This window comes from Brachycentrus maculatus, unplaced genomic scaffold, assembly GCF_059751285.1.
Source record: "Brachycentrus maculatus isolate JH-2025_06_01 unplaced genomic scaffold, ASM5975128v1 h1tg000126l, whole genome shotgun sequence".
NCBI lineage: Eukaryota > Metazoa > Arthropoda > Insecta > Trichoptera > Brachycentridae > Brachycentrus > Brachycentrus maculatus.
In genome coordinates, this window is record NW_028280879.1 from 1,427,916 (window position 1) to 1,452,562 (window position 24,647).

Sequence of the window (24,647 nt, forward strand, 5' to 3'; positions counted from 1 at the left end):
ATTATTCTTCCAAATTTGTTATATCTCCCTCGAAATAGGCTCCGTAATACGCGCTGAGAGGTTTGCGGAAGGGGCTAAGATAAAGAGATATTGATTTGTTAATTGAACAAGAATTGAGAGGAAAATTTCAAGGACGCGTCATGTTTACTAGGCACATTTCGTTACATGAGAGAAAAGAAAGATATAACGTAGATAGAAGAAGAAAGAGAGCTATACATTCCGATGCCATGGGAGTGGAACAGAAAATACGAAGCAGCAGGATAAGATAATCTCAGACATATATCACTCACTCCTTTCAACAACGTCATCAATAAAATCAAATATCAAAAAACTTGATTTTTTAGGAGATCTTTTTTTATGTTTAAAAATATCATAAAATGTATTAAAAATAAATATAAGCCGCTTATTGAACTTTTTACTGTGCAACAGATCTTTTTAGGTGAAACCTAAATGTTTTTTCTCCATTTGAAAAATATTTAGTATATTTAAAAAAATAATAAAACAATACCTTTTCTTTAAAATGCAAAAACAACACTTTCTGCCCTGTAGCTAGTAAATATTAAGTTAAATATTAACCTCTTTTGCTGGGATATAGTACATTTTCTGGGCATTCCGAAAACACGCATAACTGAAAATTGACGATTTTTTATATATGTCGTGTTAAAGGAGTGAGCGATACATTATATCGTAGTTAACATAAACCATAATAATCTGTTTTACCCAATAAATGACAGTATAAATATTGAATAAACAGAATATTTCAAAATACAATTAAAATATTACTTTGTTTTAAAATCACTATAAATATTTTATTATAACTTAATTATAATGTCTACCGGTTACGAAGATAACTCAGTCTTGATAAAGAAGCAATTAGCTTCGAAACCGGTAGACATTATTATTAAGTTTTAGTAAAATATTTATAGTGATTTTAAAACAAAGTCATATTTTAATTATAAAATTTAAAATCACAAAATTAGTGCTTCAAACATAAATTATAGAATATTTTAAAGTAATTTCTTTTTACTCTATTTCACATAATTTTTTTCTCTTTGTTTAGTTATGAGATGTTTCATGTCTATCACATTATTTTGTTTTAATCGAATCGCCGCACGCCTCTGCAAAATATAGGTCTCATTTTAAGCCGATGTATCACAAAATTAATTTTCGTTTGATATTATTGCAATAAGTGTACACAAGTTTATCTCGTACTTTAAAGAAAAATTAATACTTAGTTATTTTAGAAAATATAGGTCCTTATCATGTTTGTCAAACTATTTCATAAACATTCATTAAATGGAATAAAATCTGAGGCAATTAGTTGAATTTTGCATGCGTATGCAATCATACTATGATGAATATTTGATAAAATCAATATTAATATCCCAAACAAATTAAGAATAATTTAGGTCAGACCTATTTTTTTTAAATAATATATATATATATATATATATATATATATATATATATATATATATATATATATATATATATATATATGTATATAAATTTATATATATAAATATATATATATATATATATATATATATATATATATATATATATATATATATATATATATATATATATATATATATATATATATATATATATATATATATATATATATATATATATATATATATATATATATATATATATATATATATATATATACCGTTCTGAAGGTCCCGAGTTCGATTCCCAGATGGGGTCAAATAAATATAAGTGATTTTTTCACTGTAATATTTATTCAATATTACCCTGGACTGGTACCTGAAGCGGAGGGCTGATCACCTTTCCTTCATGTGTAAATGATCAAGATAACACTGCGTGTATATGAATTAGTGCCCTATGCACCATTGGGGTGCGGATAAGGGTTTTATTATACACACACATATATATACATATATATATATATATATATATATATATATATATATATATATATATATATATATGTATATATATATTTATATATGTATATATATATATATATATATATATATATATATATATATATATATATATATATATATATATATATATATATATATATATATATATATATATATATAAAATTTTAATTGTTAAACCTGTATACTTATAACCCGGCAAAAATAAAGATAAAAAAATGATTAATGAAATTGGAAAAATCACTACATTTTCAAGAGTTTATGTACATCAGAAACGAAATCATCCCGATTTGTTCACATGGCCATGAAGAGTTTCTGAATGTGGCGTCATACATGACCCGCACAGATGTCAAGTTATTTTAAAAAAGCCTTTATCTATATTATGGATCTTTTCTGTAGAATCTTGTGTATAAGATTTGCATAAACACGATGAAAGGTCCATCAATGTTTCCGTCACCTTAATTTAAAAACGACATTAGGTCACATCGATAGGAAAGAGGACTAAAGCTTGCTCGTAAGGTTAGAAAAATAACTCATTGAAAACAAACAGTAAGGTATGATTTTGAATAACGATATTCTCGTATACGTGACGTATTCGTTGTAACATTATTTTTACAATTCCCATTTAGTCATAGGTCATACATAATGAAAAATATACTTATAAAAAAATAGGACATATCGCTCAATCCTTTCAACAAAGTCATATATCAAAAATCGTCAATTTTCAGTTGTGCGTGTTTTCGAAATGCCCAGAAAATATACTATATCCCAGCAAAAGCGGCATATTTTCGACTTAATATTTACCCGCTACAGGGCAGAAAGTGTTGTTTTTGCATTTGGAAGAAAAGATATTGTAATATCAGTAATATACCAGTCTGGTGATGTCGGTAACGACGAAACCCGGTCGCTGGTCAAATACAAATAAAGTGGAAAAGCTAAAAATATTGGTTTTAATCTAATAACAAATCAAAAATGCAATTCCATCACGAAGTGTCAGTGGATAATATGAATCTATTAAAAAGATATTGTTTTTATTTTTTTTATTTTTTTACTAATGGAGAAAAAACAAAAAAAATGTTTTTCTAATGGAGAAAAAACATTCAGGTTTTACCTTAAAAGATCTGTTGCACCGTAAAAAGCTCAATGATATTTATTTTTAATACATTTTATAATATTTTTAAACTTGAATTACGATCAGAATAATCAATTTTTTTTAATATATGACATTGTTGAAAGGAGTGAGCGATATATGTCGCCTACTTTAAAAATCCGCCAGATCCAATTTTATAAGATTTTAAAATATATACATACTCTATCGGAATGCCAATTGTGGGTTTTATGGTTTAAAATATTTGTATACTTGAAAACCCTGTTAAAAATATTTAAAAACAGCGTTGTATTTCAAATTCCGTTATATTCATGAAACTTGCCTTCTGACCCATATCGGCTAATCAGGGAGTGGGGATGGGTAAACAATTAAGATGACATCATTATCGGTTTGTTTCTCGTGTTTTTTTAAAAATACTGTATAATTATCTAAAAAAAATGGAAAAATTCTCTATTTCATAATTTAATTTAATCTTAAGACAGTCAAATCTTTTGAACATAAATGTTACCCGGAGAATTTTGCATTTTTTGTAAAGTCGACATACATGGATCAGGCGGATTTTGAAATATAACACATATCGCTCACTCCTTTCAAGAACGTCATAAATCAAAAAACTTGATTTTTCAGGAGAACGTTTTTAAAGTTTAAAAATATAATACAATGTATTAAAAATAAATATCAAGCCACTTATTGAACTTTTTACTGTGCAACATATCTTTTAAGGTAAAACCTGAAGGGTTTTTCTCCATTTGAAAAATATTAAGTATTTAAAAAAAATAATTAAACAATACCTTTTCTTCAAAATGCAAAAATAATACTTTCTGCCCTGTAGCGGGTAAATATTAAGTTAAAAATATGCCTCTTTGGCTGGGATATAGTAAATTTTCTGGGCATTCCGAAAACATGCACAACAGAAAATTTATGATTTTTTATTTATGACGTTCTTGAAAGGAGTGAGCGATATAGAGAACTTCGTGTATCGAAATTAAATAATGCAAAGCTTGAAATTTGTATGATTTTGATTTTGATGAATTATGATTTAATGCATTTAATTCCAATTGGTAACTATTACAAAAAGTAGCAATATGTATTGCGCATATTCCAATTAAAATGTGTTTACGAAGAGATTCGTTCGAGGTTGCAATCCGTTCAATGTTCCATATTTGTAAACGGATTATCAAGATATAATTAATGCAAGGACTAAAGTGCAACAAAACGTCAACAAAAATTATTTCTAGTTGATACCAATAATTACAACAACAAATTATCAATCTGGGACAAACATTGAGAAGAATCCAAACAGCATCGAGGAGCATATTATGCCAACATCCAAGATGAAATCCCATACAAACGATGGCACTGGAACTTATCTTTGTCTAGATCTTCTATCTCGATGTTATGTCGCCTGGCCACTGCTCACTGCCTGTGCATCTCTATAAGATAAAGTGCTTTACATCTCCATATTGCGAATGCGGACAAGATATAGGGGATGCAAACCATGCGTTCTTTCAGTGTACGCTCACAACAGAGGAGAACTTTCTAAATAGCTTAACACGGGCAGGAATCCAACTCCCCACCTAAGAACCCACCCTTCTTTCTGAAACTAATTCTAGAATTGCGGGCATAATTTCTAAAATGATATAGCTAAACGCATTTAAACTATAAAATTTTGTATTAATTGTTCTATATTATTTTTGTTCATAAATAAAAATAATACTTGACACTTGCAAAAACATCCTTTCTCTGGTTGACTGCCAAATAAATAATTAAAAAAAAAACAAATAAATAACGTTTTTTTAATCAAAAAATTACATTGTAATTATAAAATATATTAACAAGTAAAAAATGGTTATAAAATAATTATATGACAATGCTGAATTCAATATATTTTTATTTATTTATATATACTCGTATATTATGTTAAATTAAGCGAACGATAAATTGCGTTCGTAATATTCATAGCAAATTTCAATGAAAAACGTTTCAAAGAACGTGCGTGTGTGGGTAGGCTTAATCCAGATCGTCATATCACGTCAAGAAGTCACTAACAAAAGTTTTATTCGAAGTAAAAAGATTTTTTATTTTTAAAAATACATGATCATCTGGAATAATATAACAAAGACAATATTAAAATTGTAGTTATCTACAATTTATGTGTTTTAAGTATAATTAAAAGAAAAAAGAGCAAAAATACCACAACAAAAAGCAAACAATTTTAGTTTATTTGATTCGCGAGAATCAGCGATTTCACTTCGTTTAATAGATCATTTGCAGACGGGAAATATATATAATTTAACATACACAACCTATAACGGATTGTATAAGACTCGTTTTGTGTTTATAACAGCCAATATAATCAATATTTTCATTCATCATTTTCTTTTGCAAAATTCACCTTCGTAAAAACGTTGTTTTCGTAAGTTGGTAACGAATGACGTCAGAGAAACGAATCCACAGTACTACTAATACAGATCTATAAAGCAGATACATAAAGGGATAAGCCCCATAATACACCCAATGACGTAAAAATTGATAACGTATAGCGGTGTCCGTTTTTCGTTTTATTCAAATATCTAAAGTATAAACCCTAATATCTACCTTATTTATCTATAGATTTCAGTAAGAATGTTACCGATAGTCTTGTGATTTTTCATTTGAATTTATTAGCCAATAATAACACATCATGAAATTGATCCATTATTGTGAATTATAAACGATTAATTTAAAATAAAAATTAGAATCTTGTAGATCAGGAACACGGAAACCAGAAACAGCAGGCAAAATTTAATACCTATTAAGTTCGCTCGGTGTAATTTGGTCCTTACACATAAACCTTTAAAAAAAAAACTAAATCCAGTCAAAATGCAAAAAACTCTCAACTGACCAAAGCATTTCGTCGTAACGTCACTCGTGGCAAGCGCCCCGACCATGGACGGCTCGCTGTACTGACTATACGAATGGTCGCATCGTAACGTGTTACGTTACGATGAAATAGCTCCGGTCAGTCTCCACCATCAGACGACTGTGCACAAGGCGATGTACGATAAATCTTCCAATGTTGGTATAAGTAAACAACGCAAAACTGAGATAAGCATTACCGATTAAGTTAACGAAAATATGTTTCGGGGTTTTGGTTCGAATCAGTAAAGAAAGAAGAGTGAAACAACCTTAGGAGGTGAATGTAGTTGGTTATATAAGTAAAGGAAGAACGAGAAAAACTTGACATGATAAACTATTTGAAATACTTGATTATATAAAGTTTTATTAGCAGATGCATGAATGTAGAAGAGGTGAAGAACAATAATTCCCTTTTTGTCGACTTTTTGATATCTTAATCCTGCCTGAAAGTGTGGCCGACATGGTCACACAAACAAAACTTTTCTCAAAGGAGTATGGGCACATACATGAACGGCCGAGTTTATAACATTTATTTCTAAAATGGCCACTTTTTTTCTTAGCAACTTCTTCCAGTACGCCGACGATAAACTGTATTTACCAAACAGTAATTACCTACAACTGGTTACAATTATTTTGTTGTGTTTGTAGTTGGCAACGGTTGGCAACACTTCGTAATTTGAGATCTGACGTGTATTCACAGAGAAAAAAAATTGTGACATTTTATCCGTATTTTTTTGTGAATTAAGTTACTACTGTCTCTATTATCATAATTATTTCACTAAATCTGTTTTCCTACGATCCAAAAAGTTACCAAAATGGTGTACGTAAATTCTGGTACGTGACGGCTTAGTTGTTTAAGTTATTATGGATGTTTTCTGTTTTGTTCCTCTGTTTTTTCGTTTATTGGATTTTAATAAAAACTAATGTATTTTCAGATGGCACCGTGTGCGACCGTCCGCCTTTTAATCTTTCCACAATAACGAGATGGTTTTGGGGAATCATCAATTTCTTCTATATGTTGTAAGTGATTTCCCCATGATATATCATGACACGATTAGATTCAAGGCTAAATATGATAATGCGAATTGTAAATCTGATTATTTTAGTATATTGTAACACTACCGTACTGGGTATACTTACTAATTATACACATCCGCTCCCTATATGAGACATCGATCACTCCTTTCAACAACGTCAAATATCAAAAAACTTGATTTTTCAGATCGTTTTTAAAGTTTAAAAATATAATACAATGTTTTAAAAATAAATATCAAGCCACTTGCATTGAACTTTTTACTATGCAACAGATCTTTTTAGTTAAAACCTGAATGTTTTTTCTCTATTTGAAAAATATTTCGTATATTTTGCGCTGTAGCGGGTTAATATTAAGTTTTAAATATGCCGCTTTTGCTGGGATATAGTACATTTTCTGGGTATTCCGAAAACATGCACAGCTAAAAATTGACGATTTTTGATATGATGTTGTTGAAAGGAGTGAGCGATATGTCCACAAACTGCCTTCTGTCTGCTAGTAGCTCTTTTGAATCCTCCCCAGTCAGGTTCGCGCTCTGCAGTTATGACAAAATCAGTTGACAGATTGTCAGCAGTGGATGTCCTGGACAACAGGAAGCTGATATCTCTGTAAGGAGGCAAGCTTGACGAATAAAGCTCTTGGCAGGCATCCACCTAGTTCCATGGGAAAAATGCCCAGCTTGTAACAGTGGTTCTTGAGACTTTCTAAAGAATTCTACTAATTATATTGTAATTCACTCCATCCACTCACATACAATTTTATGTAATTTCAGCGTTCGCACCTTGATGAATCCCAGTTTGAGCAGACATGACAGCCGATACTCAACAGATTACCGTCCCCCAGGATCTGGGTAAGATAATTATTTATTATATAAAAGGGAAACCTTAGAAATCTGTAGGACAATTGTTGGGTAATATATCCAAAATAAAACAAGGTTTTTGTTGGATTGAGTTCTACATTTATTTATGTATATCTTAATACGTGACGCGTTTCGTCTTCTTAGGACATTATCAAACACTTATCATACACAAAACAGGAGAGTGAATTATAGTCGATTACGCAGTTACTTAGTTGGGAGAATATTTATAGTAAATATAATTACATAATGTATAAACCCAATGATGGTTTGTTGTTTATATTCTTCCTCTTCTTCTGTCTTATTCCTCATTACTGAGGGTTGTGACCCTTGTGGAAGCAATGACTCTTCTCCAGTTATCACTTGACTGCGCTGCACGTAGCGCTCCAACCACCGAGGTACCTGCTGCTGACTTGACTTGATCGGTCCATCATTGTTTATATGAAAAATAGATAACAGGAGTATAGTAATACAAGTATTTTTATTTTACGACTGCTTCAGTTAACATGTTGTTGTCAAGTGGTTTTTTTTATTAACCCCGATCCTAATTATACTCAGACAGTCTGTCACTCAACCTTCTGTATAATAATCACAAGTAGTCGTAAACCTATTCCCATTTGCCTAATATTTGGCGTCTCTCGTGCTTACCAAAAGTAAGCAAATAGAATGCTTATAAGCGTCTCCCAACCTCTACCAACAGTATGTAAAATACGCTTTAAGCGTTTCTCGCAAACAATGTCTTAACAGATTGGGTACAAAGATCTAACATTTCCCCCAGTGCAGAATACACACTAATCACATATGACTCAAAACAATGAGTCAAGTGGCTTGAAAGTATACTGTCTTAACATAATATTTATGTTGTATTTTTAATTAAATCTTTACTCAGTAAATATCACTATTTATTCAAATCTATTGTAGCAATTTCTTCGATGCATTTTGCATTTCATTATATGGTGTTTGAAAATGATGTATCGAAACATTTGCAATAGATTTTCAGAAATAGTGTTATTTACCAAGTTAAACTTTATGGACTAGCTGGACTAGCTGTACCCGGCCACGCGATGCTGTGGCAAGTAATATGTAACAACTGTTCATTCCAAAACATAAAAAATTCTAAGCCTTAATATCTGTCTAGAAGCACGCAGTCGGCCATGAGTAGTATGAGTGTGTTTCTCTTACGTCCATCACATGTTGCTTTACCCGTGGCAGGATTTTATTCCCAATTTAAACATAATTTGTCTTGGACTTGACCTTTTCCTTTTGTCACCCGCTCCTCTTCCAGATGTTTAAAATTAACGACATTTGTGAAATTTTGTAAATGGGATGTTACAATTACCTATTTTTTTTGTTGTTACTCATTATTGTACATGTATTTATGTAACTGTTCTGTTCAATTTCGAAATAAATAAAAAATTAAATAAGTCCCATGTTATCTGATTTTCCTTTTCTTAACTTCGTAATGTGATTGTAAAACTCGGCCTCGTAGAATAATAACAATTTCCTTTTTTATAGTCCTCCTCGTCCACCGAGCAACTTCCGGGGATTGGGTCCTGCAGGAGGTGCCGGTGCTCCGCCCACCCCTGGATGTGGCTGTGGCTAAAATCTCCAACCATCACTCATCCGCAGTATGTCTATGGCGTAATTTTATCGATCATCCAAGAGTTATACATCGAGGCACCATCCCACCGTGGCTGCCCAACTTGCTTTGCACAATTTGCTTAATTAGTAACTCAAAATTGCGTTAAAAAGTTAAAATTTTAATAAACTCCATTTCAAATGTAAAGCAATAAAAGTGTTAAAAGGAATAACATCCCAGAATGTAATGAAAAAAGTTCTGTTTGTCAATATTTTTTTCTTACTCCAATGAACTTCATAAAAGGTTTTCTGTGATAATTTTTTAAGAGGGTGCAATAATATCATTTGGCATTTTATTTAATTTTTTAAACTTTTATAAGTAGAATGAATTCACATTTAAAAAAGATTTCACAGCATCGCACATGTGATAAAAGTGAAACGTCTTAAAAAAAGAATAAGAGAGATTTAATGTTTGATTTATTTTCAAGGTAGCAAGAAAAAATTGCATCTATCGGATTTTATTGTTTGTTCGTTGTGTTTGTGATATGCACATTGATAAATATTACTTGCACAACGTGAGGTACCTCAGCTGTGTTCATATAAAGCGTCTGTACTTATACATCTACAATGCGCGCATGCGAGACAATAATTTTTTATCACTTCGTTTAGTTGTGTTAACGTCACTTCCGTGCCGTCTGAATGTATAGCTTTCTTCTCTGTCACGCTATGAAATATGCCTCATAAACATGATGTGTTCTTGAAATTTTGCTCTTAACTGTCATCCAATTATCGATTATCAAATGTCGCCTAAGAAGTTCACCTTAATCTTTAAAATTTTACATTCGGGATATTGATTCATTTCCGAATCAATTATTACTATGCCATTTATTAGATCTTTAATTATAATTTAAATACAGTAATTCCTGAAACATTTTATTAGCCTTCCCCTCCCGGTGATATGTATTTACTACAACTCGACTTTTAACCAGTTCGAGAGTATGGACGTAAATGAACGGCAGTGTGAATTTTCTTTAAAGGAGTATGGACGTTAATGAACGTCAAATTCCGTCTGTCAGTTAGTATGATGTAACTTGTATAGCAATGATATTTGTGGATATTTTTGTGTAATTTTATCATAATTGAAAAATATTTCGAATAGATGTTTTTTTTATAAAATTATTTTAACATTATTTCTATCTTCATAATACTGTTCATCGATTTAATGAAGGAAAAAAATGTTTCATGTAAAAAAGAACCCACTCCCCAGAGAAAGTCGGACATCAATTTTTGTATTCCTGGAAAGGTCAAAATGAGAATATCAATAGAAAATACGGGGCCAGAATTTTTGTATTTTTCCGTAATGTAATTATATATTACATAAAAGTATTATAATTTAAAGTTATTCATTGGCAGCGACGGAAATAAATTATTTGTGACAAAAATCAGGAATAAAATCACCAATACACAAACTTTTCTCAGTGTGTGCGTGCGTAGCGTGCTTTGTGTATACGCGTATGTCATATCATTACTGCGCCAGCAGTTCGCAAATCGTCTTACGCGGTGGTCATGTCGCTACACTAGCTATTGCTACTACTTGCGATGAATTTTTTTGTCAATTTCAGATACTTACCAGAGCTAATATAACAAAATTGTTACATTTCAACTTCAATTATGGTCAATAAAAGGAATATTCACATCTTTCCTGTTTTTAAACCACATTTTCATATGGTGTAAAAAATTCATATCTCTGGTGCATGTGTAAGTTTTTTAGCACCGTAAGGGAAAGGTTAATGCATTTAAAAATAAATATTGAAATTTGTAAAGAAACCATTAACAAAATCATATTTGTTTAAATAATTAATGTAGGTAAATAGTAAAAAAAATAATACATTATTTTCCTATAGAATTTAATAATGCATACCTGTATAATTTAGGTCTAGTTTATAAAAGAAGTAAAATTCACATCAAATGTAACCTCAAAATAATTATGTTACTAATTTTCATATTAAATTGCAATAATCAGTGATCCCTTACATATTGTTGAATACAATGTTAATAATTTATAATATTATATGTAACATAGGTTTAGGATTTCATATATGGTATGATGAAAAGTTTTTTTTTAATCATAGTTTTTAACTTCTTGGAAAATCTAATCTATGTAAAAATTACTCACTAAAATTATTTACTGTTTAAAAATATTATATCGTTTAGTTTTTAAATTAATCATGTAAAATATTATACATATTCCTGAATGAAATATTATTATTATGAATGAAATATAATATTCTTAAATAAAGTTATTAACTAATATTTTGGGTTTTTTTTTTAAATTTATTATTACCCACCATATTCGCAGGACATTATCACCCAACTATCATTTATTCCAGTCTTCAAAAGAGGAAGACCTTAACCATATATTCTTTGTTTGCCTTATAAATGACCAAATGTCAACATTTTTTAAAACTATGGCTTCACTTATTCCCCTCCCTACAGATATCCATCTCATCCTGGCGGGTAGGAACCCAATTATCTACAAACTTTGTTATTTTTTTAAAATTGAATGAAACAAATTTATAGGTTAATAATAAGTCTATCATATTTTATAATTAAGTAATATTATTTAATTAACTTGACATTGGCAAAAGCAATATATTTTATATGCAACGCCATTATCTATTTTAACACAATGTGTACGGTGTGCACATATTTGTGCGTTTCAGAAACCTTGTGTGGTGGCGGGGTGCACATTTTTGTGCATTTCGGCTACCTTCAATTTAGTATACAAAAAACACGTCATAAACTTCTAATCTCTTGGCCTTTTTGCTTTTGTTGTGTAGTGGATAGATGTCGTTGTAATATAAAAAATAATACTGATATTTACTGGTTCAAAACATAGCTAATGGTCGTAATCTGTTTTGAAGGAAATGTTACAAATTAACTTTAAACAATGGATACAGACGGTGCGTTTTTTTCTTTGTCCTAAAATGAAATAAAATACAAAGATCATTGTCCTTTACTTAAGTCGGCAGTTGGTACTTACAAAGCAATAAACGCGTGTGGGGAAAGCCCATAAATCATTTTTTATTCGCAGATTTTGAGTTTTCGGCGGTTGTTAAACTGTGTTGTTATTTTCTAATATTTTATTAGTGTTTTTAACATTTTTTTTACTTTTGTGATTTGTGGACTAACATGATTTTATTTTGAGACGTTAGAGACCATTTAACCGTTTTTGTATTGTTTTCGAGTTCAACCTCAAGTTCAAAATATGAAGTTCACTGACATATTTTATATTTCCGGACAGCTGTCTAATGTCGCCCGCCTCAAGATACAGTTTTATCAAAACATTGCCGTAACTAATGTGTTAAAAAAAGAACTCATTTCTAGGGACAAATTATGAATTCTACAGACGAAGTCAAATCAGTACTGGAGGAGGTTACAGCACTGTTTTTAATTTAATTTTACTATTCTTATGAATACTATATAAATTAATAAAACAAACGTAATGATAGAAATATTTTATTTGATTATATAATACATACATTATGGCATCCACAACTGAGGTCGGTTTTTTCTTAAAATAATTTGCAATTGGTGTATTTAAACCTATGATCACCTAAGGTTATACTTGATCTTTGAAAGTGAAACTTTTACATAATAATAATTTATGACAAATGCTCTTATCGGCTATTCATTTTTAATAAGCATAATATAGGCATAATATATAATATCTTATGTGTTTATATTACATATTTAACTATCCTAAACTTCTACTACATATTATATATTAGGCATTATAATATTGTCAATGATATATATTTTTTCTCAATTAAATAGAAAATAATGGAAATAAAACTGAAGAACCAACTATTATATGGTGAAGTTCTCCCAATTATAGAGTAGGATAGTTTTCAAGGAAAGTTTATTACTAATTCTCCCTATCATATATTCATATATACTTACTTACTTAAGGGGAATCTCAACATTGTTTTTTATATCAGATTTTACTGTTAATGGTAAAAATAACTATTCCTTCATTATTATGGGAAGAACTACCAGTGGCTCATTAGCATTAGGTTTATCAGAGTACAAACTCCATGTTTTAGCGCAGCAGTCGAAAATTCCTGAAAATAAAAACACATTAATATTTTATTGCATAAAAGGCATAAACAGTCAATGTTATTTTATAGATTGATGGCGATTAGAAAATAAATAAATAAAATAGCCAATAAATAAATTTTGATATCTGTTTATATGTTTTTTATCCTAATCCGGACACAAATAATGCATAGGGTACTGAATACATTCAATGTGGTCTTAAATCGATTGTTGATTTTATGAAGACATGGTGCTTATTTCTGCGCTGCAAAGATGGATTGGGATACCATACGGAAGATAAGTTTAATGTTACTTTTGTTAAAATAAAATACAGTAAAAGAAACATTTTTTTATGAAAAATTGTGAACTGCCTGACAAAACTTATCAAAAACACATTTCTAAATCCCAAATTCATCAGAAATACAAGTCTAGTAAATTTAGTTTACTGCATTTTAAAAGTTATTTTTACTGCTATCCCAGTCCCGAGGGAGGATTCAAATATATTCAAATGGATTTGTCAAAACAGAAGAATCTCAAGATGAAGTACATTAACCGGTTCCCTGCCTGAAGCGAGTTTACACGGTCTCGTATACAAATCAGTGCCCATACAAAATCAGTGTGTAAACGACTCATCTTTGTGCTTATTTCGAGCCTATGGCAAACACTAATTTAAAATACGGAACATAAAGAACATATTTAACACCACGGTGTACATATTTGGTAAGTCTTCATAATATCCTTTAAATATATATGTTTACAACAACAAAAAATAGGTTCTACTTTTTTTGTTGATGTTACAGTCAAGAATAATCCTCCTAAGACCTCCTGGCACTTAATGTTATACAGTTTTTTTATCCTACTGGGAATTGAACCCGGGATCTCCAGCATGCCAGCTAAAGGTTTTAACCCGTACACTATAGAGGGAAGCAAAATGGCATATCAACACCTGAGACATTAAAAACACTAGGCTGCAATGCAAAATAAATATCCATGATTTTTACCAGTACGTTTATTTACCTTGTAAATGCCCAGACTTCCATATTCTTTTTTATCTCTGTTGAGATGTCAAAAATGTAAAAGTATAATAAAAAGTGAAGTATTTGAAAACACTCAAAAAGTGTTAATATCACCCAGGAGCACAGGACTAATCACCTTCCCTTACTAGTACTGCAGCGTATCGATGCGAAGCATCGATATGCTGCAGTACCCATGCATTATTGGGTGAGAATAAAAGTTGAAAAAGAAGTGAAATCTGACTTCTACTCACCGACTGCTATAGTTTTAACATACTCGCGTTGTCCGGATTCTTGGAAGACTCTGTAATCCTTCCCACTCTGATCAGACAGCATATTCAATACGTCATTCTTCTTCAGAGGTTTACCGTGCTTTTTCAAGCTGTCCAGTCGTGACTCGCTGCTTTCTATGATGAGACCCATTGTTTCTGGAACCTTGAGCCTCAGATATCTGGAAAATGTGAAACTGATCAATATTTTTTACATTTTTTATATCTCAACATGGATGATGGAGAATATGGAAGTCTGGGTATGTCCTGTTATAGGTTGGTTAAGTGATCACTTTACACACATGCAACATTCACCATTTTTCCCAAGATTGAAGGATTGACAAGTGACGTTTCCCAGTGTGTAAAAATAATCCGGGGTTTGGATCTTGGATACCAATAAAAGGGTCTCTGTTAAATTAAAGCCTTCTCAATCAAACATATATGGCTTTTGTGAACTCATATTTACTGCGTCAAGAAATGTATCCATACAAGGTGTTCCGAAAATATGAGTAGTGTCATCATTAATCATAGATAGAATAGTGAATGTCGCACGTATGTAAAGTATGATAGGTCATAAGCCCTGTAAATACCCAGACTTCCATATTCTTCTTTGTCTATGTTGAGATGTCAAAAAAGTGAAAATGAAAGTGGAGAAACACAGATTTATGAGATTAATGAAGTATTTTGATGCACTCAAAATATTATGAATATGTTTTTTATTGTATATAGAGCTGCCCAAGAAAAGAACAATTACTCACAATTGACTTCAGGGGGACCTGACGTGATATGAACAAAAGAAGAAGATGTATATTTAAACGAAAAGCCATTACTTTATGAGCTTGTCTGCAGGTAGGATAGTAAAAATGGGGAAAAATGGAAAATTCAAATGCAAAAAAAAAGTAAAAACTAACTATCTTATCATCATAGAACACCATACAAATCTATCTTTGAAAACAATTTTCGCCTCTTCCACATTCATACATACCCGCTGATTATTACTTAGCATGTCAAGTGTTTGAAATTCTTGAACATGCCAAGTTTTTCTCAGTCTTTCTCTTTTTCTATTTACAACTTTATTCGCATAACACCTCGTTGTTCCCTAAATCTTCTGACTGATGAATCCTCAACATAAGCCTGTAGCACCACATCTCAAACACCTCAAGTCCGATGTTCCGCTTACATACAATAGTATGCTCCGCTGTTTATAAAACAATTTTACCAATCTGTAGTAAATTAAAGTTTTTTTTGGACTTACTGATTACAATGCAACACGTATTCACCGGGACTGGCCGTCAATACGTCCAACTGTGCGCAGTCGTCTCCTGGGCCCATTTCGATGTTGTGGAACAAGCGGTCGCCTTCCTGCTTTAAGAAAGTCAAGTTCACGGAGCAGCCGTCAGCTGCTCCGCATCCATCGGCACCCAAGATGGCTTCCACATTAGCGAAATTGTCTGCGGCTAGCAAAGCACGTGTCAGCACCGTTCTCGCTGTAGAAGAAAAACACAAGTAATCACGATTTTTTCAAAACAAACTAAGGAACATCTTGAGGTAGAAGTCGCGCTCCCTTCAAAAGGGCTGTACCTATTTGCTAATCACCATCAATCTACCCAGGGTATACAAGGGTGCATCAGATGAATGATGCACTGTATAGACTTCTGATACAATGTCTATGTTAGTGATTACTATATGTTTTTGAGTTTCAAATACTGGATGAGAGGAAATTCAGCTCAGATATAATGGGACAATAAGCACCGCATGCAATCAGTTTTTGAAATAAAACATTTTTAGAGTGAAAAAGTGAAGCTCTTCTCCTGCTCTAAATTCATGCGGTAGTTCAAAGAAAAGAGTGGGAGAATCATTTCGACTCTCTTCGGTATAAATGTCATGCACAGTCTATAAGCGTGCGCTGCATATACTATGTTAATACGTGGTATAGATCAGTGTTCCGCAAAGTGTGTGAAAAAAGTTCTTGATTAGGCAGGTATACCTTGAACAGAAAAAGTTTGCAGAACACTGTTATAGATTACCAGTAGAAGCTTTGCAAATTATACCCTACATTAGCTAAACGCGTTTTAATATTTATAAGTCAAAAATTTTCACTAAGGGGCAGCATTGTTGGGAAAGGAACGGGAGAAAATGCTAATCATTATTAGTGATAATTTTAACATCAACTCAACTAAGATTTTTGGATGAAAATTTCAAGTAAAAACTAAAAAATTAACAATGGTCAGTCCATGAGATCAGGCATCACCACCGTTTTCTCTCATCTCAGAACATTTGCAATCCAAATTATTTGTATTGTACTGTAGCTATTGTTAACCTATAATTTCTTTCTTAGAGTAAAGGTGGAGAATGACCGGAGCATTTCGTTGTAACATAACGTCGTAACATCGCTCGCGGCGAGCACCACCGAGCATCCGAAACTTTGGATGGAGCGCTCGGCTCGGTCTACTGACTGACTGAATGCTCGCATCGTAACGTGTTACGTTACGACAAAATGCTCCGGTAAGTCTCCACCTTAAGAATTAATAGCAATTTATGAATAAAAGAAATATTTCATTTAATTACAACAGATTTCTTTAACTAAATTCCGCTTTAACCATTCTTAATCCTGAAATGGTTAAATCGTAACAATACATTGGCAGGCTTATTACTAAGAAACAATATATTCCAACCAACCAAAAACAGACTAGTAATACTGGTCAATTTTTGATCCTTGAAAACTGTTTGAAGTGAGAGGGGAGATAATGCTTATACATAAGTAAATTATTAATGAAAAAAAAACATACGATAAGTTGCAATTCATTGCAATATTAATGAATAATAAGAACATTGTATATGATTGAAATTGGTGGGAAGGCAGAGGATCAGGTAAGGAGATGTGAAGTAATTAAATCATTGCACGGACACTGATGAAGATATTAAAAACAGTCAAATTAAATTAGTGAAATATATTTTAAATAGATCAATAGTAGAGCGGACACCGTAGGCACAAAAAACGTGCTTAGAGTGTCAGAAATGAAGACTCTCAGAAGCATATCTGGCAAGAGTCTACAAGACAGAATAAGGAATGCCAGGATAAGGGAAATATGCGAGATTGAAGATGTCGTTTGGTGGGGAAGGCAACGAAGGAGACAATGGTATGCGCATGTGAGGAGAATTGAACCATCCAGACTCCCCCACATTGCACTGTACGGCCAACCCCAAGGTAGACAACTCCCTGGCAGACCACCAAAGAGGTGGACCGACATGGCAGGAGGTTACTCCCTCTTAAAAACAGGCCACAAGGCCTACACCACGCAGAATAAGAAAATATATTGGGAACATCAATATACAAATTAAAAACAGTTTGTGAAGCTTATTTTTTTACATTTTTACATCTCAACATAGATGAAGAAGAGTATGGAAGTCTGGGTGTTTATTTGATTTCAAATTTGAAATTTGTAACCACCGCGCGCACGCGCACTCTGCTTGCTATAGAGCAAGGGTGGCCAACCCGCGGCCCGCGGAGCATTTCACACATTTTTTCTTGTGTACATAAAACCACTAAAAGAACATTCCATCGCGCGTAGTTCGTATCATATCCCATATATGGAAGTATCTCACTATCGTCACAATTTCTTCTATGGTATATTTGTGTTAAGAAACAATCACAACATTTTACGATCGACTTTTGTATACACATTGATAAGAATACAAGCTGCTATGACTACTCAGTGCTAGAGCGTCTCAAAGTCAAAATGCTATGTAAAAGCTAGTTATACAGTGGCCATGATACTCGTCGAATGAAGTATATTAAATCTCAAATGAGAACAAGAGTCACATTCGGAAAACTACAATATTTGCGTGTAGCAACAACATCAATCGTTAACGTATCAACATTGATACACTTAGTTCTAACAAACAAAATCAGACGTCTCACATTTTTTTTTTAATTTTTCATATTTTTTGTATTGCCTAACTCTTATTTTTTGTCCGCCTCCGTAGTGTAATGGTCAGCGCGCTCGGATTCCGCTCTGGATGTCCCGGTTCGATTCCCAGAGGGGGGTGTAATAAATATAAGTGTTTTTTTCACTCTAATATTTATTCAATATTATCCTGGACTGGTATCTGAAGAGGAAGGCTGATCATATTTCCTTCGTGTGAAGATAACAGTGTGTTTATACGATGCAGTGCCTTATGCACCATCGGGTGCGGATAAGGGTTTGAAGAATGAAGATGTATGAGAAGATGCATAAATGCCTGCCTGAAGCGGAGGCTGATCACCCTTCCTTCGTGTGTTAACGATCAAGATAACACTGCGTTTATATGATTCAGTGCCCTATGCACCATTGGGGTGCGAATAAGGGTTCGAATGAATGAATGAACTCTTACCTTTTTAATATGTTTAATTAAATTTTATTTAAATATTTATCTTAAAAAATTCTGTTTATTTCATGTTTGCTTTAAATAATAAAAGAAATTTTGTTTTACGGCCCGGAAAGAAATCTGATTTCTAAAATCTGGCCCGGCTACTGAAAGTGTTGGCCACCCATGCTGTAGAGACTCCACGCACTGCACATTTTCCCGCGCAGCTGTGATCACGTGACATTTCAAAACCCTTGTGCGCCTGCGCCCCGCCACCTCTACCGGCCTGTCGCATCGCTCGAAGAAATCAATACCTCACGACCAGGGTTGCCAGGTCTTTTCCAAATAAATACCGGACAGAGAGCAAAAAAGTTTTTATTGTTTATTTATATTATTAACTTAAAATACAAAGTACCATTGCACAAGAGCAACTAGCTAACCTTACTTTTAAAAATTATATTTTTTCTTACTAATACACGGTTTTATTTCCTTTAACTGCCCCGTGCATTTCGCGTCATGTCAGACTGAAATTACATCGTATACATAATTCAGCCTTATGTCCACACTTAATATATTACGGCTGTCCATCCACAAATGGTTTATATAGCTAAATACAGTAATAGGATTGAAAAATTTCAAGAACCGGTTCCCCCTTTGTAGATACAACCCCCTCCCCCTCCCCCCTATATAAAATCGTTTTTTATGCATTGATATGTTTCTATCTCCTTCTGGCCCTGTGGGAGACCGGCAAGTTATAGAAAAGAAAAACATCGTTTTCTTGTACATTTTTTAAGCATATATATTTCACACAATATTCTTTTTACTAAGAGCAATAACTTTTTTTTCACTATTTTTTTTCATCTTGCTAATATTTTTTTCTTTTCGTAGCCTCACGAACCATCAAATATTTTTACAACGTGGCGGACCAAGTAAACTGAGAGTGCTCTGATACATCATGATCTCAATTGGAATATTATGTGACAACCAAGGGTTAAGGACCGGTTCGGCGAACTCTAAAAAGTTCAAGCACCGGTTCTGTCGAACCGGTGCGAACCAGCTGAATACCACCACTGGCTAAATACTCTTTTAAATACATTTTTTTTTCAAGTTGGGGCTTACTTCTGCCTTCAGAAACGTTTTATAGGATAAAGAAGCCTGTTTTTTTTAATGCTTCCAGGGTTTTTTGTAGAACGCGAATCTCTTCGTACAAAGCATCTATACGAATGAAAAATTAATCAGAAAAAAATACCGAACCTGGCAACACTACTTACGACCTGTTACTTTTGTGTTTGTGTTAGCTACCGCGTGGGTTTGCGCGTTTGACGCGTTCCGTGTCGGAGGCGGGAAAATGACGCCGGTGGAAAATCGTACGAACGGCATTTGTACCAACATCCCGATAGCGTGCACATGCGTACTTACGAAAAATGTTACCAACTTACTAAAATGATTTATTTAGTTGCGCGAAATTTGAAAATTAGATTGCGAGTGTTTTTGCCTAGAATTTTCACTCATGAATTTCAAGAAATTATAGTAACTTTAAACATAAAGAGTATGTAAATCCACTCACGAGTAGGTATTATAAAGCTTAAAAGCCTGAGTAGGGACATGTGACAAGCGGTGTTACACAAGCCGTAGCTAGATTTTAGAGTCACTTGGACTTTAGGTAAAAAAAAATAGAACGTTTGATGAAACTATTTATATCATTAATCGTCAAGTTAATACCGTGAGTATACTGGCAAAAAACGATAACTCTAAAATATCTGTTTGGATAATCCCTGTTATTAGCCTGAATAAAATACCCGCTATTAAACTTAAAGCTACACACTATTTATTGTATTTTGCCAGTTTATAGAACGTTAAAAACTTTATAATATGTATCATTAAGTCAAATTTGCATATTTTCGAGTTAACGTTTGTTGCCAGTACACCCACGATATATCGTCAAGAAAAGGCGATTCAGTGGGCTTGGCCATGTACTCCGCATGCCTCCTGAGAGCCGCCATCAAGCTTGCCTCTTTTACAAGGCATCAGATTCGCGCCTCCCAGGACGACCACTGCTGACAATTCGTCGGCAGTTCTCATCGGAACTTCGGGACGCGGATCTGCCTTGGGAGGATGCAAGTAAGCTGGCAACCGACAGAAAAGCTGTAGACAGTTTTTGAACTCCATATGGTTCACATAGAGAGCAGATATGGTTTAACCCTCTCTTCCCGGTGTTGTGTACCTAGTACACATTGCTTCTAATAACCATAAAATCTCTATAAATATAATGAATACAAGGCTAAGATTTAAGGTATTCCTCCATAACATATTTACGCATTAATTAAAAAAATAATATTTATAATAATCAGAATTTATCGGGTAAATCGGAGGTATTTGTGAATATCGGAAACAAATTCGCGTATAAACAGCGCGTGAAGGTATACGGGAACCGCGATATTATATTCACATCTCACTCTTGCACACTTACACTGTGCAAGCGTGAGGAGCTCAAAACTCAATGTTCTCGGGTTGGTGGCAGTAGCTTTTGGGGGCTCCCGACAAGAGTGGACCTATGCTTGTTCCGTGAGCTATGAATGTCCGTATTTTTCCGATTTAAAATCGCTAATTTTTTATTGTGTAGTGACTACCCAACACCGGGACGCGCGTTTTATTTTAGCACAGGAAGAAAAAGGTTAATAATATAATAATAATAATGTGTAATCGCAAAAAAAAGTGCAAAAATGACACGTTCCATTTAAAAAATATAATTATAGTAGTGTCGTTGTCAAACATGGGTAGAATGGTGAATGTAACAAACACGTGTATAAAGTGATCACTTAAACCAGCATACGACAGCTTGTAACCCCTGTAAATACCTAGACTTCCATATTATTTTTTTTATTTATTTATTTTTTATTTATTTATTTTTTATTGATTTGGCGTTTAATTTGTAGAACTCCATTTTAATTTATGTATTAATTTTAAATCAAACACAGATTTTTTGAGTCTACTAAGTTGTATTTAATTAACAAAAACACATAAAAAATTATATTGTGACAATTGTTTCGCCTTGTTAGGGCATTATCAAACGAATGTCATTCGTTTGATAATGCCCTAACAAGGCGAAACAATTGTCACAATATAATTTTTTATGTGTTTTTGTTAATAAAATACAACTTAGTAGACTCAAAAAATCTGTGTTTGATTTAAAATTAATACATAAATTCCATATTCTTCTTGATCTATGAAAAAATGTCAAAATAATTTATTTTCATCTATAATTCTATAGGAATGAGTCAGCTATTACAACAATAAAATACGTACACACAAAACAGAAATATAAATTCAATTTCAAATAACAAAAGTTGTACAATATACAGATAGCGGTAAAAAGATTTATTGATAAACAATTAGATACTAAAAAAGTAACGTGAAAAAAAATCAAACATTAAAAGAACAGTATATATATGTGCAATAATTCGCAAATGTTTGTGTGTGCGTGTGATTTTTTGTGATTTAAATAAGACATTTTAAAAAGGATTCGCTCGCTTGTCATCTAATGGTTGGTCACAAGGGATGGGGGTCAATATCGTAAAATTTACATTTCAGAATTTTCCTCAATATTAATATGCATTTAGGTTGTAAATATAACTACCACTAACTCTTATCCGCACTCAATTGTGCATGGGGCACTGCATCATAATGCACTGTTAATTAGGTCGTTTTATAGCATGAACTTAAGGTGATCAGTCCTATGCTTCAAGTACATATCCAAGATAATATGAAATGATTGTTGAATACAAAAAAACACTCCTTTGTTTACTAACATTTAAAAAGTAAAAATGACGAGTCGCAAAGTAAATTCTATAAATATATTTTTTTTAACCCTCGGGGAATCGAATCAGGGATTTCCAGGTTAGCCAAATTAAAGCTTATTAGTGTTTGATATAAAAATATAAACACATACTATTAATTTTAGTTTAAACAATATTTTATACGCAGAGATGGTTTTTTATTTTTTTAATACTTAACATAATAAAATTACTTGCGAAAAATCACATATATTTATTTTAATCCCCCTGGGAATCGAACTTAGGACCTCCAGTATAGTAGCCAAACGTTAGAACGTTGTTAGAGCCACTACACTATTGAGGCGGAAATATAAATTTTAATTTAAATATAAAATTTAGCTATACTTACGAATTTTTCCTGATCGCAGTTTTTTAGCACTGAGCGTGTTGATGGAGTAAACCAGTCCATGGTGGTTGAATCCCATGGTATATCCGGGCAGGTGACCGGCATAACATAGGGATGTAAATTTTTCTTCCTTCACCTAAAGGAAAAAAAATACATAACGCATTTTGTTTAGTGTGACTGCGCTTTAGCATAAATTGCGTTTGTAGGAGAGACCGGGTTTAGAATAACGTAGGTCTAATTTTTTACCGTTTTTGAAATAGGACTATATTTACGAATCTGTACTTTTGAAGTTTAGAGGTAATGAGGGGATCCCGATGGGTGGGGAAGAAGTGTCGGCCTCTGTCCGTACATCCTCCTCCCCCCTCATTAATTGAATAGAGCAATATTTATTTCTTCAGAAATATTTTGAAGATTTTCCTCTATGTGCAACTGACAGAGAGTCCCTCAGGACTCTATAACTGCTGTGGGTGGATGGTGGGCTCAGAAAAAAAAATATATATTTTGAAGTTTAGTAGGGGAGACTGGGTTTCGAAGTAACGCAAGTCCAGAGTAACAACACGCATTTTTACTTTTTTTATACATAAGTAAATATTTTATAATTTTTTAACTTTCAATACTCTTCGTTTCAAAACCATATACATATACGTATACTCAGAAGGAAAACTTATTTTTATTTTTATTTTTATGGAAATTTTACACAACAGTTACATAAATACATTTACATTAATGAGTAAGAAAAAAGGTTTTTTTTTTAATATTCCAGTTACAAAATTTCACATTTGTAATAAATATAAATACCTGGAAGAGGGACGGGGGGAGGATAAGGGGACAAGGGAAAGATCGCTCAAGTCCAAGACAAATTATGTGAGGATTGGGACACACCACGATATGAATATCGACTTACTATGTACGCGATATCAATACTGACAATGTCGAGTAGAACATATCGAAATTCCCATATTCATCGTTGACCAATTTTGATGAACGATCATTACAATACGAAAACAGTATTTTAGGCAGAAAAATTAAAATGATATTAAAAATGATAATAAAAATGAAAATGATATTTTCTGGTGTTTCTCATGTGTGTGATTATATTCCAGGATTCAGACCTCACATACTAATATAAAAGTTTCTTTTCATCTCACCAATAGATGTCTCTAGTGAAGTTCTAGTGATTCAAGAACATTCAAAATTGGTTCATATATACAGAACTTCCAAAAATTTGAGTACTGTGGTTGTCAATAATGGGTAGAATTGGTGAATGTTACACGTGTGTAAAGTGATCACTTAAACCAGCCTATGACGGTCGTCAGCCCAGTAAATGTCCGAACTTCCATATTGTTCTTCAT

General features: G+C 32.6%; 2 protein-coding genes across 2 annotated transcripts in view; one reads left to right on the top strand and one right to left on the bottom strand.

The window, feature by feature from the left end:
* Nucleotides 1-6,585: 6,585 nt before the first annotated feature.
* LOC148309383 (selenoprotein K-like) lies at nt 6,586-10,699 on the top strand. Its single transcript, XM_088260168.1, has 4 exons — nt 6,586-6,756; nt 6,858-6,942; nt 7,728-7,805; nt 9,327-10,699. Exons 1-4 carry the CDS (start codon nt 6,738-6,740, stop codon nt 9,412-9,414), a joined length of 270 nt encoding a protein of 89 aa, XP_088116294.1. The 5' UTR covers nt 6,586-6,737; the 3' UTR covers nt 9,415-10,699.
* Nucleotides 10,700-12,892: 2,193 nt separating this feature from the next.
* t (C45 family peptidase tan) overlaps nt 12,893-24,647 on the bottom strand; it is a 45,355-nt gene continuing 33,600 nt past the window's right edge. The window contains exons 5-8 of the mRNA XM_088260167.1: nt 23,299-23,431; nt 16,025-16,256; nt 14,755-14,951; nt 12,893-13,513 (exon numbers count right to left, since the gene is read on the bottom strand). Coding sequence (XP_088116293.1) covers nt 13,416-13,513; nt 14,755-14,951; nt 16,025-16,256; nt 23,299-23,431 — 660 coding nt within the window. The 3' untranslated portion in view covers nt 12,893-13,415. The remainder of the gene's footprint in view (nt 13,514-14,754; nt 14,952-16,024; nt 16,257-23,298; nt 23,432-24,647) is intronic.